This window comes from Halichoerus grypus, chromosome 1 (assembly GCF_964656455.1).
Source record: "Halichoerus grypus chromosome 1, mHalGry1.hap1.1, whole genome shotgun sequence".
Taxonomy (NCBI): Eukaryota; Metazoa; Chordata; class Mammalia; order Carnivora; family Phocidae; genus Halichoerus; species Halichoerus grypus.
In genome coordinates, this window is record NC_135712.1 from 165,332,847 (window position 1) to 165,356,696 (window position 23,850).

At 51.7% G+C, this 23,850-nt stretch overlaps 1 protein-coding gene across 2 annotated transcripts in view; it reads right to left on the minus strand.

Moving 5' to 3' along the window:
• The window catches only part of SLC6A1 (solute carrier family 6 member 1), a 41,577-nt gene that overhangs the window by 12,475 nt on the left and 5,252 nt on the right, over positions 1-23,850 (minus strand). Inside the window, exons 2-7 of one of the 2 annotated variants that reach the window (XM_036079882.2) lie at positions 6,931-6,982; positions 5,023-5,352; positions 4,501-4,632; positions 3,813-3,913; positions 2,826-2,935; positions 1,084-1,216 (exon numbers count right to left, since the gene is read on the minus strand). In XM_036079882.2, the coding sequence (XP_035935775.1) occupies positions 1,084-1,216; positions 2,826-2,935; positions 3,813-3,913; positions 4,501-4,632; positions 5,023-5,260 (714 nt within the window). In that variant the 5' untranslated portion in view covers positions 5,261-5,352; positions 6,931-6,982. The remainder of the gene's footprint in view (positions 1-1,083; positions 1,217-2,825; positions 2,936-3,812; positions 3,914-4,500; positions 4,633-5,022; positions 5,353-6,930; positions 6,983-23,850) is intronic. The other variant, XM_078075039.1, reaches the window with a different exon arrangement.

Genomic DNA, 23,850 nt, shown 5'->3' on the forward strand with positions numbered 1-23,850 from the left:
GTTGGGCTGGGAGACACCTGTGCCCTCCTCCTGTCTGCTTAACCTAGGGATGCATCAGAGAGGTTTTGACACTGGCTTTGGATCTGAGAACTGGTAGGTCCAAAGGTCCCACCAGACTGGTATTGGGCAGTTTTTCATCAGCCATACTCATGCCCAAGTATGGAATTTGTGAACGTTCTGTTTTGCTCATGTCAGCTTGGGTAGTCCTGACCTCCTTGCTCCAGCATGATTCAGTTCAAATCCCTTTTCTCCCTTACTTGCTGTCAGAACTCAGACAGCTTTCCTCTAAGTTACCTTCAGGCCAGGGTCCAGTGAAAGCCTGGGCTATCTTCTGTCCCTGGACCCCTGGGGCAGGGCTTTAAGGGGAAAAGGGTGGGAGTGAGGCCAGTCCCCTTCCCCCTAACTTGATTGGCAAGCTCCCCAGATGTCCTCAGGCTGGGCCCCCCCAGCTTGACCTGGCTCTGCCCTTGCTGATAATAAAAACAAAAACAAGTACAATTCCTCTTGGTACCTGCCGAGGGCTTTACAAAATCACCATCCCATTTGATTCTCCTGACAAACCAACAGATAAGCCCCATTTTTCAGAGGAGGAAACTGAGTTTCAGAGAGGTGAAGTGATCTGCTTGATGTCACCTAGCCAAGTCAACAGCCGAGCTGGGATCCAAACTCAGGACTATTTCAGTCCAAAGGCTGAATATTTAACCATTCATTGATCCATCTCTGTTTCTCCTCCAAGGCTGGGATGTGGAATATTCATCTCTGGATCACCCTAGAACAAGGCTTGGTACAGTGGAAATGCTCAGGGACAGTTTGCTCAATGGTCCTTGAACAAAGTTTACCATCTGTTTTGTGATAGCTCTGTGTAACTGACTTACATTATCATATTCCATCCTCACACTGCCCAGAAGGTAGGTAGCGTTATTATTCCCATTTTATAGGAAAGAAAACCAAGGCAGGGAGAGATGCAGGGACCTGCTGTTCTCCAGGTTCGGTGGGGTTCCTGGAAGTGCAGACTCCTTGTGCAGGGCGGAAATCCCCTTGTAGACCCATCCCCTTCTGGTCCTCACTGTGCACATGCCTTACCTTTCCAGTCCAGCCAACACCCTTCCAGATACAGAAATACACAAGGATCCAGGCGATGGCCAGGGTGATGGCCAGAGGCCAGCGGATCTGTCCTGGCTTATCCAGCCCATCTGTCATCTGATGCATGTTCCGCCTGGTGGAACAGTGGAGGGAGCAGAAAGTCACATGGGGCTGGTGGGAGCTGGAGTGGCCTGGGGGTGCCCAGGGAATGATACCCCCGCTGTGACTGTGCTGACGTCTGTGATCACGGAGACACAGGAGCTGGCAGGAGACTGTGGGGTCCATTATACTAACCGGCAGAAAGTGCTGTTTGCTCGAGGGACCTGCCGGTGCCTTATTTTGGCCACGATTATTGCTCACCTATTGGGCTGCAGTACCTCCTAGCAGGACCCTCACCTTCACTTTTGCTCTATCTCTACTCCAGCCCCAGGGACCCTTCTAAATTATATGTCTGATCGTGTCACCCTCCTGCTTAAAACCCTGCAGTGAATAGCTCCCTACTGTCCTTGGAATGAAGCCCAACCACCCCAGGCCCACCTTGCAAGGCCCTCTGAGCTGGCCCTGCTTCTCTCTCCAGTCTCAGCTCATCCCCTCACCTGCGCCTGGCTTGCTCTCACCTGCCTCCAAGCCTTCATGCATTCTCTTCCTCCTGCTGACACCTGTCTCTCCCACTTGGTTTTCACCTTAGATGTCACTCCTCCCCTGGGCTCGTCCAGGTACCAACTTGGGGCCCCTAGAGCACCCCGTGCATCCCCTCCTCTTAGCACTGGTCATCTGGCATTGCCACTCTGCCTGTTTGCTTATGTTTGCCATGTCTCTAACCAGACTGCACATAGTAGGTGCTCAAGAGATGTTTATTGACTAAATGGTTCAAGGCAGTCCTAAAGGTGTGTGAGAGAATTCTGTGTGGCAGATGCTGGAAAGAAGCAGCAGCCGGAGAAGAATCTGATTTTTATTTGTAAGGAGACTGCCTAGCCAAGGACATTTCTGCACAAAGAGACTCGCAGCACGTGTTCTGACGCCTCCTGAGCACAGTTCCTCCTGGCAGCTTATGCAAGGTGCAGTGGAACCTTCCAGGGTGCTCCCAGACCCTTTTAAGCTGCCCAGCACAGATGCCTCCTTCATGCCAGAGAGACTTGGATCCTAAGACCTCTTTTTGTAAAATCAATACCCCAACACACATCTATGATGTGCTCTTCTGAAAATACAATCAGCACAGCCTTCGCTATGAACCGTGTGTGTGTGTGTGTGTGTGTGTGTGTGTGTGTACGTGTGTGCGCACCTTTATTCCAAACAACTCTGGGTTTCTAAGTAGACTGGACTGGTTTTCCGGATGAACTGGGATTTTGTTGGCCTGTCCTGGCGATCCTTCTTGGCCTGTGCCGGTTACCCCCCTCCAGAGGCGCACCGTCTGCCCCTGTCCACCCTGCTCCATGCCCCAGGAGGCTGGCGGCTGGCGCTCCCTCCCTGGCTCCCTGGCCCTCTGGCTTCTAACTAGGTTTGACCAATGGCAGGAGCCACTGGGCAGGAGGAGTGAGAAGGCAGGAATTCATTCTCTCCAGCTTGTGCCTAGTGGCCCTTTCCACAGCCCAGCTCTCTACGGGGGAGGAGAGGGCTTCACTCTCTCGTTTCTCCTCAGCCCTGCGTACCTCCCCAGCTCCCATCATCCTTTTGAGGGTGCCTCTGTCTCCTGCTGGCCCTGGCTGACAGGCACCCCCCACCACTGACGGCCCCGCACTTACTCCCAGAACTCGACCACGGCGCTGGTCATGTTGGTGGTGTTGACGATGCTGTAGTTGGAGAAGCAGCGGTCCGTGTTCCAGGGGTTGTCACACTGTTTCCACGGCAGCGTCTGCAAAGGCACAGACAAGCCCTGTTGAGCCCCCAGGGGACGGCAACAGTGGTCCCAGTGCACTTTGTCCATCCTCACGGTCCCCTGCGCCTCTTCCAAGCCATCCATGATCTCACCGCCCCTTCCCAACAGCTCCCAGATGCAGGTCATGTTGAGATGCCCGCTGTGGAGATCAGAGAGGGGCAGCCACTTGCTCGAGATCACACAGCTCCTAAGTGTCAGAACTGAACCTTGATCATTTCACTCTGAAAACCAGCTTCCCAAGCTGTGCCATAAGGTCCCGTGTGTTCGTCCCGGGGCCACTTCCCAGCTCTGTGACCTCGGGTAAGAGATCTCGCCTGTTTGACCCTCTGCACACTGATGTTAACAGTGACCACTGAACAGTACCTGTTCTTTGCGAGGTACAGTGCTAAGTAAGCCCTTTACACATATTTACACCTTAATCCTCACAACAACTCTATGAGGCACATTTCATTTTTACTTTCATTTTATTAATAAGGGCACGGTGGCTCAGAGAGGTTAAGCCTCTTTCCCAAAGTTGCACAGCTGGTATATACTGGGGTCAAGATTTGAACCCAGGCAGTCCGAGTCCATATGTAATGAGCTAACAACAGCCCCCTTAAGAGGGCGTGTCAGGAGGATTCGATATCAGCCTACATGAAGCACCTGGCTCAGGGGCAGGCCCGGAGCAGGTGCTTGGTTCATGGTGCTATGACTTGTGGGGAGACAGGGGCTTCCAAAGACACACCATGTCCCTGATCCCCCCCCAACCCCCACCAACCCAAGGAACAGCCCTATCAGCAGAATGGTAGTCCAGCAGAAGGACGGTGAGCTCTGGGTCTGGCTCCTTCTGGAGGGGGTCAAAGGAGCCACTCACTGTGGTGAAGGAATTGTACAGGTAGTAGATGGCCCAGGAGATGATAACGATGTAGTAGATGTTCAGCCAGAATGAGAGCACAGCAGCGGCAAGGCCCACACCTGGGAGCAGACACGGCATCATGATATTGGTCTAAGAGAGCAGTAATAATAACTATCCCAGGGAGCGTCATTCTTATCATTTTCCATGATGTCCACCAGCTCACTGGACCTTGGAGACAGGTGTTATTGAGGCACTGAGGCTAAGAGAGAGGGAGGAACTTATCTAAGGTCACACACATCTGGCAAGGGAGGACTTGGGTCTGGGGCCCAGCACTGGCTGGTTGCAAGTGGGGCGGGGGTCTTGGCTTGCCAGGCAAGAATAATTCTCCATGTATCCATCTGAGGGTCTGTCAGGCACTGAGCAAGGAAGCAAAGAAAGTCGTACCCAGCCCTGGCTGGGGAAATGAACTCACAGGACAGGGCAGGCTGATGTGCGTACGGGGTCTCTGGACTGGGGCCTCCTGCCCACCTCTGCTGCCCTAGATCCTAGCCAGGGCTGCCATCTGCCACCTGGCCCCTCCGAGGGCTCCACTCTGCTCAGAAGTGAACCAAGCATGTCCCTTTCTCCAGTGGGGCTGAGAGTGTCAGGAAGGCCCTGGTTTCACCATAGTTCTGTGGGCAGGAGCACTGCCACTCTGCAGACTTACCCTTGAACATGGGGGCCAGCTTCCACACCCCCAGGCCCCCAATGGACGTGTACTGGCCCAGGGAGCACTCCAGCAGGAAGAGTGGGACCCCCGCAAAGATGAGTGTCAGGAAGTAGGGGATCAGGAAGGCCCCTGTGGGGTTGAGAAGAGAGATGCTCATGGTCCCAAGGCTTTGGAGAAGCCCCATTCAGAGGGAGCATCATGGCAGGGCGTTCTGGGGGTCCCAGCCATAATTTCCCTACACTCTGCCTTCAAAGTAGCACCCACAGCCAAAATGAGGTCCAAGGATGTCCTTTGCTCAAACTACATCCCTTGTTCTTTGCAAAATGATGAGGTGAAATTTTGGTATCGTTAACAAAGGACAACTGTCCTTTGGGAATCTTTTGGTAAAGGGACAAAAACAGGAAACAGGGCCGGGTCTTTAGGGGGCCCCTTCCCCTAAGGTAGCCCCAGAAAATGCCCAAGTGTGACATACTTCAAGGGGTCCAGACCCAGCTGGGAGGTGGGCTGGCCAGCACCTACCACCACCATTTTTGCCGCAGAGATAGGGGAATCTCCAGACGTTGCCCAGGCCAATGGCGTAGCCCACACAGGACATGAGGAAGTCAAAGCGGCCCTTCCATGTGTCCCGGTCTGGAAGGTCCGCCGCTTTCTTCTGCACCTTGACCACCAGAGTTTTGGGCTTGTCATTGGCCACAGGGGCCTCGCTGACCTCCGTGGAGATCTGCCCATCAGCCACCTTGCTGCCATTGGTCGCCATGTCTCGGAGTTTGGACACAGAGGTCCTGGCAGATGGACGTGTGATGTCGGCCCCGGTCCACGCAGACAGCAGGTTTGCGGCTCAAGGTCACCCTAGGAGAACAGAGGGGTGGGGTGACAGGCACAGAAGGGTGGCCAAATCCTGGAGTTGCCCCAAAATAACAAAAATAAAAGGACCCACAAACAAACTAGGGGCCAGAGAAGGCTCTCTCATCAGCTGTCTTTCTCCTGGAGGAAAGACGGTGCCTTCTGTTTCCAGACTTGTGTGTGGCGGATGTGGTGGGTTGACAGCTCCTGAACTAGCTTCAAACCTGCAAATCTGTGTCATGTGCCCTCTCTTAAGTGTCTTGCTCAGAGAAGAAAACTGAGGAGACCAAATTTCCAGGCAGCAATATTAAGTGTTCCTCATCTTTGCCTCTTGGAGTGCAATTAGATTTTTCATACCCTGAGGCCAAAGTAACCATGGCCACTGTAAGCCATGGAGGGGCTTATCATGGAGCCAACAGGGCGGTGACCCGGCTACAGGTGGTGGGTGAAAGTGGTAGATGAGCACAGACTCTAATTAATGATCGAAGTCCTCTTTCACATTTGAGGTGTGACTTTGAGAAAACTTCTTAACCTCTCTGGGCCCTGCTCTCCCTATCTTTTTTTTTTTAAGATTTTATTTATTTATTTGAGAGAGAGAGAGCACGAGAGGAGGGAGGGTCAGAGGGAGAAGCAGACTCCCTGCTGAGCAGGGAGCCGCATGCAGGGCTTGATCCCAGGACTCCGGGATCATGACCTGAGCCGAAGGCAGACGCTTAACTCTCCCTATCTTTTTTTTTTTTTTTAAAGATTTTATTTATTTATTTGACAGAGAGACACAGCGAGAAAGGGAACACAAGCAGGGGGGCTGGGGGAGGGAGAAGCAGGCTTCCCGCTGAGCAGGGTGCCCGATGTGGGGCTCGATCCCAGGACCCTGGGATCATGACCTGAGCCGAAGGCAGACGCTTAACAACTGAGCCACCCAGACGCCCCTAACTCTCCCTATCTTTTAAATTGAGTATGATAATAGTACATCAGGTTGTTGTTCTTCACTTATTCAGCAAGGATTCTGTGCCTGGCAAATGGTGGGGACTTGTTACTATTTTGTCAGCAGTCCCCAAGCCTGGCGTGCTTCCAAGTTGTTTGCAAAGCTCTATAACGATAGAGTCCCAGGTCCCACCCAGGTGTCCCACATCAGAATCTCAAGGAGATGAGTCCTGAATCTATGCATTTAACAAATTCTGCAAAAGGAGACCCTTATGCTGGGAGCCAGTCCCAGCCCTCAGCTGAAGAAAGACCACTGGTTTACATGACCTCTCTGACCCAAGATATTTCACCTACACTTTGTACTCTGCTTGCCTCTTTAGTTCCAGAGGCAGCATGGAGTAGAGAACGGTGTACGACATCAGACTCAGCCCAGCCCTGGGTTCAAATCTCCAGTCTGCCTTTTACAAGCTGAGTGACCCTAAGTCCTACTCTTGATTGTTCTCGCCTCAGTTTCTCCATCTATAAAATGGCAGTAATCTTATCTGGCTTGTAGAACTGTGGCAAAAATAAGCTTTCATGGCTGTACGGGTATTCTTCACCTGACTGGTTTAGAAAGAGAATTCCACACATGGTTGTGATCATTTTGGTTGTGGATGTTACCTGATGATTTTCAGCTCCAGAGCAGCTCCCTCTGCCACCCCTGGGTGCAAGCCTGCAAAGCAGAGATGAGGAGGGACCTCAGTGAGCTGGCAGGTGGTGGCTAATGGGCAGCCCTGGGCAGAGAGCAGCAGGGGAGCAGGAAGCCCATGGGAGCCCCCAAGCCGGGTGACCACATGAGTCCACACCATGTGGTTCTAAGAACATGCTGGAAGGGGCCCGCTGCCCTCTCGGTTCAGCTGTATGGGCAGGCATGAGGGCAATGCAAGGACAGCATTCCATCATTTTATCAGAAGGAAAAAAGAAATCAACAGAGGGGCAAAAGCCCCTCAGGGCCCAACTGGGAGCCGACAACGGCAGCTGAGATTTTTCTCCATCCCCTAACCAAACGTGCAGAAATGTTTTAAAAGGCCATGCAAGCAGACCTCAAAATAATTTATTTAGTATGATCCTATTTTTGCCCACCCCCCCAATCTATTCATTAAAAAAAAAAAACCCTCCAAAACCCTAAGGATATATCTTAAGGCATTCACAGTGATTAGTTTATATGTGACTTTTGTTTCCTTTTTTGCACTTTTCTGGATTTTTATAATTTCTAAATTTCTGCAAAAAATTTAAATTAATCAAATAACACAGAATAAACTTATGGAACCCTCAGAGCAAACAGGACTGCGTGAAACAATGGTCTGGGGACTCTGAGATGTAGGAGCGGAGCCAAAGTAGTGTGTGGCCCCAAATGGCCTCCTCCTTCAGCTCAGCCGCACTGGGGGAACCCTGATTGCTGTGCACTCGCCTTCTAGCCCCTCACATGCAGTCCTCATCACCAAACACCACTGTCTCTGCCTAGAGTTCACAGAAAACCAGACTACCTTCGGACAATCCAAACCTTACTGCCAACCCTGTTTCTTATTCTTCAAGATGACCCATCTGGTTCCTGACTTGGGTCTGGCACCATCAGAAGGAACTCCAGATAGGGTAGGAAGGTAGGATGACCTCCCATCATCAGGGATGATAGCCCATCTTGTGGTCTACCAGGAAGTCTTGGGATATGCAGGGGAGAGAGCTGCCTTAGGAAAGGGTGTGTGGGGGTGGGGGTGGTTAGCCATTAACTGTCAAATCAATGATGACCTTAACTGTCCCCATGACCTACCCTTGTGGGCTCCAGCCACCATGTTTGTTCAAAAGGATCCAATCACCTTGGACCAGGGCTGATCACCTGACTCTGGCTAGTCAATCAAAGCTCCTTCCCTGGGAATTTGGCATGAGGCTGAGAAAGAAGGCCAGCCTGTCCGGGGAATTGGGAACTCTTAGGCAGCTCTCTTCTGCCCACCTGTACTCAGAGGAGCAGGGAGAGTTGGTCTGCTGAGGAGGAAAGAAATTAGAGGTCAAAAGATGGACAGTCTTGAAAGCATTTGTCTTTGCCATTCCAGGCTTTCTTAAGACTGGCTACATTCCAATGCTCAGAATTTACAAAGATAGCATCCCCACTGTGGTAAAATAAAATTCCCTGTTTTTGCTCACGTTGGTGCAGGGGATGTCTGCTGAAGTCTTGAATCTCTGTTCTCTTACCACTTGACTAAGTTCTCAGGAAGGCTTGTAGCCCTATGGGAACAATTTCTGGCCTCCGCTCTGGATATACTTGTTGCTTATCCATGGAGACTCAAACCAAACTCCAAAATCTACTATGCACTGGACCTCAGATTGCCCCACACCACGCAGGGAGAGACAGACGGACAGACAGACAGGTGCAGCTCTGGCTCACTCCCAGCAAGGAGGCGAGATGGTAGGGCGTGTTTAAGGGGGTGAAACATGGTGTGTGTGTCCTTTGAAGAAACCATTCAACATCAACACAGAGGAGAGGTGGAAGGTCGGGAGGAAGGAGAGTTCCGCCCCCTCCCTGAGCACATTTAGCATCCCCCTCGTGCAGAGGCCAGAGAGATCAGAGACCACGGCTGCTTGAAGAGCTCAGCATGAGGAAGGCACACGCGCTATCTTCGGAATATGGGAAAGATCCGGGCAGGTGCCTGTAACCGCCCTCTGAAGAGCCACATAAGCAGATGGAGCTTTCCTTTCAGAAGACGAAAATGTGAAGATCACAGTGTAAGGCCGCCAGCTCATACAACTGGTGCTTCCTTGGGGATTCCTATGGAGAAGCCCCCTGGGCTGCAAGGCAGTGAGAAGGTGCTACATCAGAGACCTTGGCTCCCCTTGAGATTCACTAGCGCTGGGCATGTTCCTCCCCCTTTTGATCTTCATCTGTAAAATGGGGAAATAATAATAATCTTTCATTCATACGGTTGCAGTGAAGGATAAATGAGATCACGCATGTAAAGCATTGTGCAAGAACACCTGGCTCAGAGCGAGGGCTCAGGTCATCTCGGCCGTTCTCCTCATCCTGATGTTGCCAGCTGTGTACGGATCGTGGTTCCTAACCTGCGAGGCACAGCGGTGTTGACACTATTACGACTAACAGCAGCTAACGTTTATCGCGGGCTTATTAGCCAGGCCCTCCAGAGACTTGCAGCATTTTCAGAAGACGGATGGAAATTGTCCTTTTAGCCTCCATGGGGGAAAACTAGCTAATAAAAATTTCAAATCTCCCCACTTTGGGCTCTCTGTATACCAACTGAAGAGTGGTCTAGCCCATCCCCTTGGGCCAGGCAGAAGCTGGCAGCGGTACATTTGTGTGTTTGTCAGTAAAATAAAGGATTATTCCATAATAAGTCAAGTCTGGCAGGAACAAAAGTCAAAGCCTCTAGTAGATGGGACAAAAACGATCAAGGGATCCCCGTTAGTTAAAAGGCCTGAGACCCGGAGCTTACAGACACTTCCAGAAGCGGCCTCGCTCAAACACCCGAGGAGTAGCTGCTGACGAATTTTCATTCCCGACACCAGCTGGTTAACCTGTTGCTTCCCTCTCTCACGAAAAACAGCACATGGAAAGCATAGGCACGTGCAAGTGCCCAGCAAAGGAATCTGGCTATCTTTCTAGAAAATGAATGATTTTGGAAGCAGGAGCCCCTGCTAGCCTTTCCTGGAGGCAGGATGCGCTCTGCCGGGCAGGGGCTGCCCCAGGTTGGAGCATGGCTCTGCGGACCCACAGCAGAAGGACCTTCCATCTCTCCAGCCCCTCGACAGCACGGCCCTCCTCTACCTGCTGGCCGAGTGGGTCAAAGGAATGCCTCTCACCGCTTCATGATTTGGGGCATTTTTCCAAGGCCTTCTTCCAGAATCTTCTGGTTCTTCCTCGTCAGGTGACAATATTCGGCAGACCAAGGATCTGGCTGCATGTTCCTCCGAGTCCTTAATGTTTCCCCATATTAACTGAATTCCACCGAAGCAACGTTCAAAAGGGCACAGTTCATGTGAGACCACAGTGACACATCCTCTGTATTCACTCACCTACTCATTCACTCCTTCCTTCATTCATCAAGTATCTGCTCATTGTGTGCTGAAATGCGGATGGAACAATCATTTCAAGCCCTTTGTATTCTGAACCAGAGTCTGAATCAGGGAAACTAACAGGAGCCAGCAGAAAGATTACATTTTGTAAATATTTACCAAGGGCCTAATGTGTTCATGGAGCTGGGCTGGACATGTGGGTCGCAAGGATTAATAAGACAAGGTCCATGACCTTGACAAGGTCACAGCCTAGAAGGAGAAATATCTCGGCGTGCAGCCAATCATAGTACCCTGTGATATGTGCAGCAAGAGTGTATGAACAAGACACTGCAGGGCTTAAAGGAATGATTGAATTCAACCAGAGAAGGCATCCCAAGGGTACCTGGATGGCTCAGTTGGCTAAGCCTCCAACTCTTGGTTTTGGCTCAGGTCATGATCTCAGGGTCATTGAATCGAGCCCTGCATCAGGCTCCGTGCTGAGTGTGGAGACTGCTTGGGATTCTCTCTCTCCCTCTGCCCCTCCCCTGCTCTCTTTCTCTCTCTCTAAAGTAAATAAATTAATTAATTAAAAAAAAAAAAGAAGGCATCCCAGATGAGGGGACATTTGAACTGGGTTTTGAAGGTTGAATAGGTGTTCATCAGCCTCAAAAAGAGGGAAGGGCATCCCAAGTGGAGGGAAATGTAGGAACAGAAGTAGAAAGGTTTGAAGATAGGAAGGTCAGTTTGTGACGGACCTTGAAAGCCAGGCTAAGGAACTTAGAGACCAGTTGCAGGGATGCAACAGGGGTGATGATGTGATCGGATTAGTATTATAGAAGAAGACTCACTCAGGGAGGCTCTGGGAAGGAGTTAAAGAAAGAGACTCGAGGCAGGAAAGTGGTGAAAATGTTCCCATGAATCTGTTCCTTCCTCAATTTGCCGTTTGAGACCAAGTCCTAAAACCATCAATAAAAATGGGGCCAGACCAAGCAGAAAGAATACCTCTGCCAATCCCTGAGTGAGGAAATGCTTTATAAGAAAAAAAAATGAAGTTGGAAGCTCTAGATCAGAAGTGGCAAAATGGGTCAGAATTGGCCCTTGGGCTTGTTTAATTTGGCCTGAACAAAAATTTTTTTCAGTTTGAAGTAGGAGCCAGAAATATGACTCTCTAGGATACATTATTTCAAACAGAGGGAACAGCAAGTGCAAAGGCCCTGAGGCAGGAATAAGCTTGGCATGTTTGAGAGTCAGCATGGAGGCTGTGCTGGCTGGAGTCCAGTACGGGAGGAAACAGAACCAGTCAGAGGCGGGCAAGGGCCAGATCACACAAGGTCTCAGAGACCACAGCAAGGAGTTCAGACTTTCTTCTAAACAGGATAAGAGAGAGTAGAGGGTGTAAGTGGTAGGCGAAATCTGACTTACATTTAAGAGTCTCACTGTGGTTGCCCAGAAGAGGCTGCAGAGGGGCAGCGGTGGAAGCAGGGAGGCTCATTAAGAGGCTGAGAGTCCAGGTGAGAGAGGACAGTGACTTGAATGGTGGCAGCTAGGGCAGAGGCGGTGAGGAGTGGGACCAGGGATCTCTTCTGGAGGTGGGGCCTGCAGGCCTTGCTAGCAGATTGGCTCTCAGCAGCCTAGGCCCGCACAGATGGCAGGCTGGGGGGAGGGGAGTGTGTGGCAGCCGCCTTGGACAATCCCCGCTCTGTCCCACTGCATCAGAGGGACCGGTGGCTGCGTGGGGTGGGGACTTGGGCAGAGGCCAAAAGGCCAAGGCCAGTGTCTCAGGGCTGCCACTGTCCAAGGCTAGGGCTGGGCCCAGAAAGAGGCTCAGAGGGGGGGGGGGCACCAGGAAGAGCCAGGAAGGCAAGAAGGGGAGCAGCAGGTTTGGGAGTCGGGGCCCCCACTCCCTCCCATGGCGCTGTGCATACTCCTGCTTTGTCTTGCTCCCATTCTGTAATTACAGAAATTACAGAGGCTTGCTTCATACTGCAATCACTCTACTCGCTTTTATTTCTTTTTGGAACTCTGCAGTTCAAGAAAAAAATTAATATTGGGTTTGGCTTCATTCCAAAGGGAAACATAATGCAGTTTATTTTCTGCTTTAGGGGGAAAATGCTAGGCTCAATAAATTGGACAGGCTTTATTGAGCATCTGTTGTGTACCCAGACCCATGCCAGCTCCTATCAAGGGAGAAGAGCCAGCATTTATTGAGCACCTACAGTGTGCCAGGCATTTCACAGGTGCTATATTATCCAGTCCTCATTCCATCTCTGTAAGCCAAAGGCTATTTCACCCAGCTGACAGATAGGGAAACTGAGACTTGCCGGTTTGCGGCTATGATGAAGGAGTCTCAGACTGCTTGGTGATTCAAGGCCTTGCTATCCAAAGTGTGGTTCTCCACGAGGCAACATTGGCATCACCCAGAGGCCTGTTAGAAATGCAGGATCTTGGGCCCCACTCCAGACCCATGGGATCAGAAGCTGCATTTTAAAACTCCCAGTGATTCGGGTGCACATGGAAGCTTTGGAAGCCGTAGGTCAGGGATGCCCCTGATTATTTCACAGAGCTTGATTCCAGTCCCTGTGTGACCAGGGGCTAGATATTTACTGTGCTTGAGTATCCGTTTCCTCAGTGGTAATTTTGGACTCCTGTACTCCATAGGATGGTTGTGAAATTCTGAATCGAGATAATGCATGGTAAGAGGCTGGTGAGAGCAGAGGGCCTGGTGCACAGGAAGTGCTCAATAAACAGCAGCTTAGATTGCTATTCAAAGAGATGAATGGCCGGGGAAGTACTTTGTAATTGAAAAACATGGCACAAATATGAGGACCAATTAATAGCTGATAATCACGTGCAGAAGGTTCGGTGGAGGATAGAAGTGGGCAGGTGGATGCCATGCTGTGGGCAGCCTTTAACACCACCTGCTCTGAAGGTTAGGGAGGGACCCCTAGAGAGGGTGCTCTGATGGAGAAGGGGCAGCTGGAGAGGGTCTACAAGGCCTCAGGACTTAGGTCTCAGAGACCCGAGTCTGGGGGTGAGGAGTCAGTCTTTGCCAGGATGCGAGCTGCAGGCAAACTGGACACCGCAGGTCTAGATGGTAGGTCCTTCTCCTTGGACCCTCACAGCCAGTAGGGCTTAGGGCCAGGACCTATGCAGCCTCTGTCCTGCTCCAAACTTGTTCTCTGCCACACTGGTACCCTTGGTCTATACCAGCAATCTACAGATGAAGAACAAGGCCCAGAGAGGGCTGGTGGCTGGCCCAAGGTCACACAGGACACAAACGGTATGATCCTTGGAGACCCCCACGACCCCAATTCTCAGCTCATTACACATTCATACTCAAGAGATGAAGGAAAGCAGCTTCACATCTTGGCACAAACTCCTCACCTGCCTCAACATACCTGAGACATAATTTGCAGAGCCAGGCGTGTTTCTTAATGGCATCTGTTGAATACCTACACTTCACAACATCCCACTGTGACTTTCAAGTAAGTTACTTACTTTCTCAAAGTGCTGGTTTCCTCATAAGGAAATGGAGCCAACAGGAACCACTTCATGAGGAATGAGGACTGGATTTGAATTTTCTAGCGCTGTGCCTAGCCCAGCAAGTGCTAAATACACTGAAACTAAAATGATTACTGGTTCCATTTTGCAGATGATGGTACTGAGGCTCAGAGAGATCAAATGACCTATCCAAGGTCACACAGGATTTAACCCAGGCTCACAGTCTGGTGGTATCTGCTCACCAAGCAGGTGCCTCTCAGACATGGGCCTGTGTGAAATTCTCTGAAGCCTTTAGATGTAGCCTTACCACTTATTTGAGCCTTTCTGCTGGGTTCTGAGGGGAAGAGATGTGACTACACGTAGTTGAGTTTCCCCAGCCTCACAGCCCCATGCAGATAAGGAAACCCAGGCTCAAGCCCTTCCCCTCTGCTTGCAGCCTCTGAGAACCTGGAATTCTGGTTTTCTGGGGGTGCCCCCAAAGCCAGAATGTAGGAGAAGGCTAGAGAACCCACCCGCCCACCCCCAACAACCAGAGTGTGAAAAAAAAAAAATCAGCTTTATAACTGCTAGAGGCTTAACAGACCCATCTAAAGGTGAAATAAACTCCAGAAGTCGAGCTTCTCTTTCTTTTGTGGTGGCACACAGGAAAAAAATCCCTAACTTTTCATTAACAAAGAAGGAAAGAAAAAGAAGAGCTCAGAGTGCAGGAAAGAAGTGAGCCCAGCACTTACTAACATGCCAGGGTCTTCTCTAAATGATTTATGTGTATTAACTATTCTCACTCCCTCCCTGTTTACTGATGGGTAAACTGAGGCACAGAGAGCTTAAAGTGGCTTGCCAAAGGTCTCACAGCTAGGAGCAAGAGGAGCTAAGACGAACCCAGGCAGCTGGGCTCCTGTGTCCATGCTCTTAAACACTCTATTCTGCGGTCTCTAGTGGGATACCCAAACCCCACTTTTAGGGTGTGTAAGAGTGGCCCATTTCCAGCAAGCAACTCCCTCCAGGACAAATCCCCATAAGGACAAGGCCTGCCACTCTTTTTAAGAAACCCAAGGGAGGCTGCTGAGGTCTGGCTCCCTGAGAGGCTAACTTGTCACCATGGCTGATTGGGCAGACCTGCCAGTGTCTCAGGAGCCAACAAGAGGCCACATGGGATCCAGGCTGAGCAGCTCTCCCTAGGCCCCAGGGGCTAGAGGCTCTAATTAGCGTCCCCCGGGGGGGGGTGTCAGCCAGCCCCAAAGGGTGGTGATCCCCTCTGGGAGTCCCCAGCTCTCCTCCAACTGCACATACGGGCCCTGTGTGCCACAGCAGAGGCCTGCCTTCGGGCCACGTCTGCAGGGCAAAGAGGGAGTGTGGCCAGCTGGAGTCTCTGGAGCCGCAGGCCCCGAGTGGGAATCCACTGCACACATCACCAGCTGTGTGATCTCCAGCCAGCCCCTTCTGCTCTCTGTGCCGTGGTTCTCCTCCATGGGCAAGGAGAGGAGCCAGACCGCGCCTTCTAGCTCCCCTTCTACTCCGTGTCCTCATTCTCATCTCACCCTGTGTGTCTAGCTCACCCAATCAGTGGTTTGCTAACAATTGTCTGCAAAGCCCGACTGAGCACCTCCTCTTGTCAAGGCAATTTTCAATCCAATCCAGCCCGCATGGACCGTGCACATCCGGGTAGCAGGTCCCACACTAGGTGCAAGGGAATAAAGATGCCAGTTGGAGTCTGGGCCTGCTGCCATTGGGCTCTCGGGACAGCTGGGCCACAGGTAACCAGCATGCATGGGATAATTTCTTCATCAGCCCAGAGTAGGAGGGATGGCCCCCTTGGCAGACAACTGGGAGAGAATGGCACTGTGCCCCTGACAGAAGGGGACAGAAGTGGGGAGGTTCTCTTTATAACCACAGGCAGAGAAAGCGGACTTGGAATCCTTACCTTACCCCAAGCCTAGCTGCTGGTCCATTCTGGGCAGAGAGAACAGGGGGAAAATGCATAATGCATTTAGGGCCAATGAGGAGCCTGGCATGGCTGGCTAGAAGCTGGGGTGATTTAAGGAACGTTACTGGAGAGGTGGAAAGCAGCAATAAAGGGCTTTGAATGCAGGAAAAGGGGGTGCACTGTATCCTGTAATAAGAGCAGTGACCACACTGAACATTTATTAAGTGCTTAATATGTTTAGTGCATTTCACAGATGATCATATTTACCTCTCACCACACCCCACTGCACAGATGTGGAAACTGAGACTCAGAGCAGTAAAGCACCCTGCCCGTGGTCCCAGATCTAGGAGGCTTGATTCCGGAGCCCATGCTTCTAACCCCTCTTCCCCACCTTGGGCACTGGGGGCGGGAGGAACTTGGGGGAAACTGGAGCCTTCAAAAGTGGGGAGATTTGATCTGATGATGACTTGGCAGGAGCCTGGCACCGGGGGCGGGGAGGAGATGGGGGATGGGAGGACAGCACCGGAGCTGGGATCATGGTGGGGCTGAAGGTGAAGGCCTGTCACTATTCACAACTTGACTTCTATCCTACTAATGACTATTCGGTCTTATCTCCCCAGCTACATTGTCACCTCTATACAGATGGGACCCGGGTCTTGGACTTGCCCTGTTTCCCTCACAGCCGCTCAAACAGTGACAGATGTATACATGCTGTCCTGAGTTCCACCTTCCGTCCCCACCTGTCACTCTGTCCCTCTGTGACAGGAGACGTTGTTATTATAAGTCCTCAAGAAACGTCTGCCTCTGGGAAGGTGGCACTGGTCTCCGAAGCGGCGGTGTGCTGGTGTTTATAAGGGCGCCCTCAGGAAAACGAACAGAAGGCTGATTCTGGGGTGTAAGTGTTCGCACTGCAGCACGTTCAGGGTGCCACCGTGAGGTCACAGGACTGTGAGGAGATGAGCACACTCTGGGAACCGGCTCTTGCGTGCTTCCCGTACGGAGAGCCCAGACCTCGCCTCCTCCACGGACACTGGAGCGGACAGCGCCGCTCCTGCAGATGCCTGGGGCCCAGAGTCCAGCTGTCCGTGGGTGCTGACGAGTGGGGAGGGACGGAGCGAGGAGGGCAGGAAGGAGGAGGAGAAAGGAAAGCAAAGAAAACCAGAGGGTCAGGGGAGCAGCAGAGAGGTGAGAGCAGGGGCACAGGAGGAAGACGGAAGGAAAAAGAAAAAAATAAGGACAGTGGAGAAGGGGTGCTGTCCCTTTCCTGTGGGCTGTGCAAGGCTCTACTCTGTGATCTCATGATAGCCTCCGGAGAACCAACGAAGGAGGGGGCCTGTGTTTCAGCAGGAAGAAACGTGGTGGCAGAGCCCACAGTCTCGAGTGGTTGAGGAGCTGTGACCCCGGACGCAGGTGGCAGGGTCTGCCCAGCTGGCTTCCTCCCTTTGGTCTAACTGGATTTGCTGGGGGCCAGCCCTTCTGTCTGTGCCCATCAGTCTGTCCGGACGGCTCAAGGCACCTACTTTGAGGTACCCTGTGCCAGGCACCGGCCTCGGGGCCCTCACTGTCCTGTTCCAGGCTACGCCTTTCCCCCTCCCTTCCTTCGCCGGCTGTGTGCAATTTTGCAGCTCTGTGCTCCAGGGGCTGCCTCTGAAAAGGCCCCGGCTCACCTAGTCAGAAAGGATTCATTCAGATCAGGAAATGAGGGTGACATGCTGACCACCTGACATTCTTTCACATCACTCTTCGCCTTTTAAGACACACTTGTAAGAAAACCCGGGGGGTTACATCACCGCTCTCTCCTGTTCACGATGTGCTTGAAGGACTCTGAAGGGCATTAGGATAAACGCCCTTTAAAAACTCAGACTGGGGGAAAAAGGAAAACACAGCACTGCAGGGACGGGCTGAACTAAATGATAATCTGTAATAAGTCACACGCAGACACGCCGCCTACATGGAGAGCTGACTCGGCGTCACAGAATAGCACTTCCGCGGCGAAGGCGCTGGGCATTTCTTCGGTTCATTATCAAGCTTCCACACCCGGGGCTCCATTTACAACTCTGCAGGCTTTATTGGCTCCATTCTAGAGATGAACACACTGAAGCCCCAAAGATAAACTGTCTGCATCCAGATTACAGTAAGAAGCTGCAGGGATCTCAAACTGATGGCCTGCGGGGGCCGAGCGGGTCCCCATCTGTGTTTGGTTCAGTGGTATCAGAATTTTAAAACTTGAACTTGCAGGTATTGGGGGGAGAGAGTAGGCATGAGTTTTCCAGTTTACTGTAAGTCCCGCCATGACTATTATCTTGTTCCTGATCCCTTGACTCATTTCTTTGACCTGCCTGGCTCTCAGTGGACCTTGAGTTTGCAATCTAGTCACTCCAGAAAGCTCATCTTCTAAGTGGTAGAAGGACAAAGTTACTCTTTCCCCTTCTCTAGGAGATGGGCAAAACTCTCAGGGATGGTAGCGATCAAAACCACACATTCACTATTGTAATTGCAATTTTATATCTGGGAAACAACAAATCCTATTGTTCTTTTAATACAAGCTCAGTTGGATTTTAAAACAATGTTGAGAGACACTGCTTTAGAATATTTTGCAAGAACGAGGAGGGTGTGTATTTTTGGAGTTGATTAAGGGTCAGATTCCAGGGTCTCGAATATTTCCCACAAGAGAAAGCTGATTTTATCTTTAAAAGACTCAAATGAATGCTCACTTTAGCCAATGCATCTGTTCTTGATTCATTCACTTAGCTTTCTAAAGGAATCTTTATAGAATGAATCTCCCCTTCTTTGTAAAGTGAAAAATCACATGCAGCAAGAAAAACCTACCCATTTGGGAGAATGGGATTTTTACTGAGCACATTTTAAGTCCATGGCCAATGAACAAACTCATGAACACCTTCCACTGGGGATGTCAAAGGGTATTCGGAGGTTGATCTGTCAGCTAGGACAGGGGCAGGCAGGACAGGGGCAGGCAGAACAGGGGAGTGGTTAAGGGCATTGGCTCTGAGGGCAAGAAAACCCTCAGAAGCTGTGTGACCATGGGTTAGTCCCCCATCCTCTCTAAGACAGAGGTGATGATACCTACGTTTAGCTACTATGAGGATTAAATGAGATAATACGTAAAGTGGTTAACACAGAACCTGGTACAGAGGAAAATGCTTGCTACCTGGCAGATATTATCATAAATCACTTGATTAGGGCTAATATTATTTGTTTTGTTTTGTTTTTGATAGCTATGGGAAAAAGTCCTGGGCAGAAAGCCACAGTTATCTTAACTTATAGGCAATCAATAGAAGGGAACAGTGCCAGCCACCGGGAAACGCTGATCAAATCAAGCTCTCAGAGCAAACTGTTCATTAAACACGATTCCTGAAGTGGATGTGTGTACCTTTCCTGCAATTAGCACATTCGTTCAAATCCCAGTTAAATGTCAGCCGTCTTCATGTGTCCACTGAATGAGTCCCCCTCACCCCTCTCCCGCCGGCCTGAGTCGGAGGTGTGGGAATCCGAGGTCTCTAGGTTCATTGCTTCACACTCTGTCATCCAGCCCCAGGATCAGCAACGAACAAATGACCATCCCTCTCTGGGAATCCAGAAACAGGTTGCTATCTCTGGGGGTGGATTTGCTCAGACGGGTTTGCGGAAACAAACAAAATGGTTGTTTGCCTCCCAGTCATCAGGATCCCAGCTCTCACCATTGCTTTTAAAACAGCCCAATGCCTGAGTCCAGCACCCTCTTTCTGCTTCCCAAAGGGAGTGGGCTTGTCTGCCAGTTCCATCACATCTTTGCCAGCATGCAAATGATACACTTCGGCGTTTCTCGGGGTGTTAACCCCATGCTCCCCAATCCCCGATGAGGGGAGTAAATATTTTGCACTAGCTGTGCAGGAGGGAGAAATGAAAGAGCGTGGGTGAGAGTATTTATTTTCCAAAAGGGTTTACAGCATGGGGTCATTTAGATAGCTGGCAGAGAGAAAAGGCAATTTCCCCCAGCGTGGTTCGCACATGGGCTTTTAGGGAGAGCACGCTGCAGTGAGGTACATCAATCATGCTTTCCAAATGCAAAATATTGATGTATATTTTTAGTGATGGGGGCTGTTCATTTGTTCCACTGATATTCACTAGCCTGGAATGAAGAGCTCAGTTATTCATCATTCTTATCCTCACTTTAGCCAGTTCCACTCTTCCGACACCACAAATTACAAGCTGATACATGGTTGGGAGCCGCTCCTTCTCCTAGCCTCTCCTCTCTGGTTAATAATCCTAGCTACTGTTGATTGAGCTATGCTCAGGAGCCGGGTTTGACGCTCTATCTACCGTACCTTATTTGGTCTTAGAACAATCCTGAGGGAAGTCTGTTATTGTCCCCGTTTTGCAGATGAGGACATGGAGTTTCAGACAGGTGAAGTGACTTGTCCAGGGTCACGCAGCTAGGAAGCGGCAGGGCGAGATTGGACTTTGGCACCAACGTTGATGTGGGTAGCTAGCTACCTTGCTGTAATGTTTCCCCGCTCCTCCTGGGCTGGAATTGTCATCCCTGGCCTGTCCGAATCTCCATGAGCACTCTCTTCTGCAGTCTTTAGAGGGGTGGAGGTGCCCTGGGTGCAGTGCTCAAGAGCTGGCTCCCTTCTGGCTCCCCATCCCACGCACTGCCTGTGCTCCCCACGGGCCCCTCCAAACCCTCCCCGGGGCCCAGACTTCCGACACCAGTCTGAAGTTTTGATCCCAGCTCCACGTCTCGCCCGGCTGTGGGACCTGGGGGAAGAGTCAGTTCACCTCTCTTCGCCTTACTTCGTGCCTCCGTGAAGGGAAGGTAATTGTCCCTCTCTGCCAAGGCTGTGGCAAGGATGGAACTAGGCGAGGCGAGTGTCCCCCCAGCTGTCCCCACCCAGCCAGCCCGAATCTCCTTCTCGGGGGAGCTCAAACCCCAGACACAGTCCCCCCTGCATTCGTGCTCACTCACTCCAGCAGGTCCCGAATCAGCATTCAACACACATCTCTCTGCCTGTACAACACCATTGTCTCCCGAGGACACAGGCTCCGTTGTCACGGCAACCAGAGTCCTTCCACCAACTCTATTTAATAATTTCTCAACAGTGGAGCTGGGCTGGCTTAGGGCAGGGGAAGGAGCGCTGGGTTAGGGGTTAGAAGCTCTGGGTCCTAGCGCCTGTGGCCCTAGGGCTCCTCCCCCCTGGGCCTCAGTTTACTCATCTGTAACCCAGGGGAGTCTGAAATGAGTGGATTTTGTGGCTTTCTCTGGCCTAGAAAAACCTAAGGAACGGTTCTCCAGGTCCAGGAAGCAGGAGGTAGGGGACTGGAGCCACTGGAGAGCGGATGGAAGTCTGAATGACATCCTAAATCCACAAGAAGAACCAGAACCTACCCTTAGTGACCAAACTCTCTCCTTCTGCTGAATTGCCCACCAATATGTCACTTTTCAGATGTTTATGCCATCTCCACGACCCTCTGGGTTCAGAGCTGGGGGTGGTTAGGAGACACAGTTTTGCCCGCAGCCATCACAGCCCTGACTCTCCCCATTTTGCAGATGTGTAAACTGAGGCTCAGAGGGCAAAAGAGTTGTCCATGGTCAACTGGTCAAGATCGTCCAGGAGGTGGAAAGTCCAGCTGTCCAGGAAGGCCAGAGAAGAGAGCCAGTCCACCCGCCTGTCGTGCCTTACTCTCAGCCCACGGCCGAATGTGCTCTGGCCCCCACCTTGTGGCCTCTGGCTCTCACTGAAGAAGACTTGTAGATCATAAAAAGCAAGAGGTAAGTACCTATGCTGTGTCCCACTATGCTGGGCCCGGAGACGCCAGAAGACACAGCATTCCTGCTTGTAGGGAATGTACAGTTTTGACTGTGAGCCGCTCGTCCAAGGCCGGAAACAATGCCTGATTTGTCTACACAGCCCACGGTAGGACATGGCATACAGAAGGTGCTCAAAATTGTACCTGGCCCCATTGTTTGCCCACCTCTACCTCTGAAGGTAACTTGTCTAGACCCCCAGAGGCCTCTATGACAATGTCCCAGAGGGGCCACCAACATCCCTGGCTCCAAGGAGCCATTGCGGACCCCACGCTGGGGAGGGGACCAGTGTGGCCAGGCTTTGTGGCTCCTGGCTTGGCCCCGTGGTTGGGGAGGGGGGCGGTTCAGCCTCGGCCCAGGTCCATGGCACCGCTTTTCGGCATGGCCACGGCCAGCCCAGCGGCGCTATTAAACTCATCCCGGGTCGGCATTTTCATTTAACACCCGCGGCATAATTAACAGTGCTGTCTCTGCTCTGTCATTAGAGGCATTCACTGCCGTTTGGAGAAAGGGCTCTCACCGTCCCCAGTCATTAGTCTGGGGAGGCTATTCTGGGGGAAATGGAGGAGGAAGCAGGGCGTGCAGCCATCCTTCCCCTCCCCTTGCCTGGAGAGCCAGCGCCGGGCTTGGGGAGCAGCCCATCATCCAGTCCAGTCCAAATCCCTCGGCTTTATGGACTGAGAAAGCAAAGTCCAGAGAAGGGCAGGACACCTGCCCTTTATCCCCTGCAAGCTCGAGTCCTGCACAGAATGCAAGCCCAGGACTCAGGGTCCCGCAGACCTAGATCTGAGTCGCAATTCTGCGGCACGTCAGTGGGCCGACCCTGGGCAACCATGTGAGCTCCCTGGGCCTCAGTTTCCTTATGGAGGATCCTAGAACAGCGCTTGTCAAGTCCTCAGCTCAGTGCCTGGATCACAGTCAGAGCTCAAAGGCCAGGAAAGGCTTGTAGCTATCTGATCATTTGCTACCAACCTGTTAAAAATGGATGCATTTAAATTCCATCTTCACAGAATACTCTTTGGTATGACAACTTCTTCCCCGTTCCCAAGCCCACTTTTTTTTTTTTTTTTTTTAAATCATAGGTGAGCCCTTAATCTCAAGTTCTGAAAACATCTGACATGGGAGCAAAGGGACAAATGGACTCAGGCAGCAGGGGAGCTGGACCTCAGAATCAAGGGCATGGGAACCTTTGGCTTTGGTCACTTTTATTTTGTATAGTTGACACTCTGCCTCAGTGAGTCAAAGCCCCGGTCTCCTCCACTGTGACCTCCACTCAGGTGCTTTCCAGAGGTACTGGGTAGCATGAAAACGCATGTGGGGGTCGGCATTAGCAAGGCCTGGGTTCAAACTCTGCTGTGCAAGCCAGGGTGACTCTACCTTCCTCAGCCTCCAGGTCCTCCTCTGGCCGCAGGGACCGTAGCACCCATCCCCCTTACCCCTATCTGCTAGCATCCTTCTCACCAGCCTCAGGAGGCCCAGGACTGGTGCCCAGGGGACGCGCCACGCTCAGTGGCTGGGGACCGGCTGCCCGGGCAGGGAGGGGAAGAGTCAAATTCTCAGGTGCCCCTGCCCCCCAACACCCAAGAAGGAAGCTCCCAGAACTTGTGATTTTTCATCATCTCCAGCAAGGGCAGAGGGGAAGTGGGGTAATGGCCAGAAGAAGTAACTGACTCTCTCCCCTCTCTTACCCTCTTGGCTGGAAAGGACTCAGAACCACTCAGCCTGCTCCTCCAACAGGTCCCAAACAACCCAAGGCTCACCTATGAATACTGCCCCACCCCCTTCCTGGTTGCCAGGGCCCTGAGATCCTTCTAGATAACCTCACAGGGCCCCTGGTGTATTTATTTTCACCCAAATCCACCCAGAGAAGCATGTTTGTGTTCATGCACTGTCTGAGAGTGATCATCCCTTCCTTTCCCCCCAAATCTGGCTACCGCTGGGGGCCCCCTGGCCAAATGAGCACACGTCAGACTCCACAAGCTCTGGGCATAACTGAGGAGATGTTAGCCTCTGGCTGGAGCTCAGAACGACACGGAAGGCTAAAACGATGCCGGGGCCCTTTCTCACACTGCGTGGCTGTGCCTTCCCACACCATCCTGCCATCAGTCCCTGTGTGCTTGGGGTTCTGCCTGCCACAGATCGGGCTCATCGGGCTCCTTCTCAAGGGGCAACCTGCTGAATTCGGACTTGGATTTCGTAAAGGTGAATCCCATCAGCTGGGAATCCAGAGGTCAGGGATTAGTGTGTTTCAGGGCTTGCTGAGCCTCAGTTTCCCCAGCCAAAGGATGGAGATAATAATGGCAATAATAAT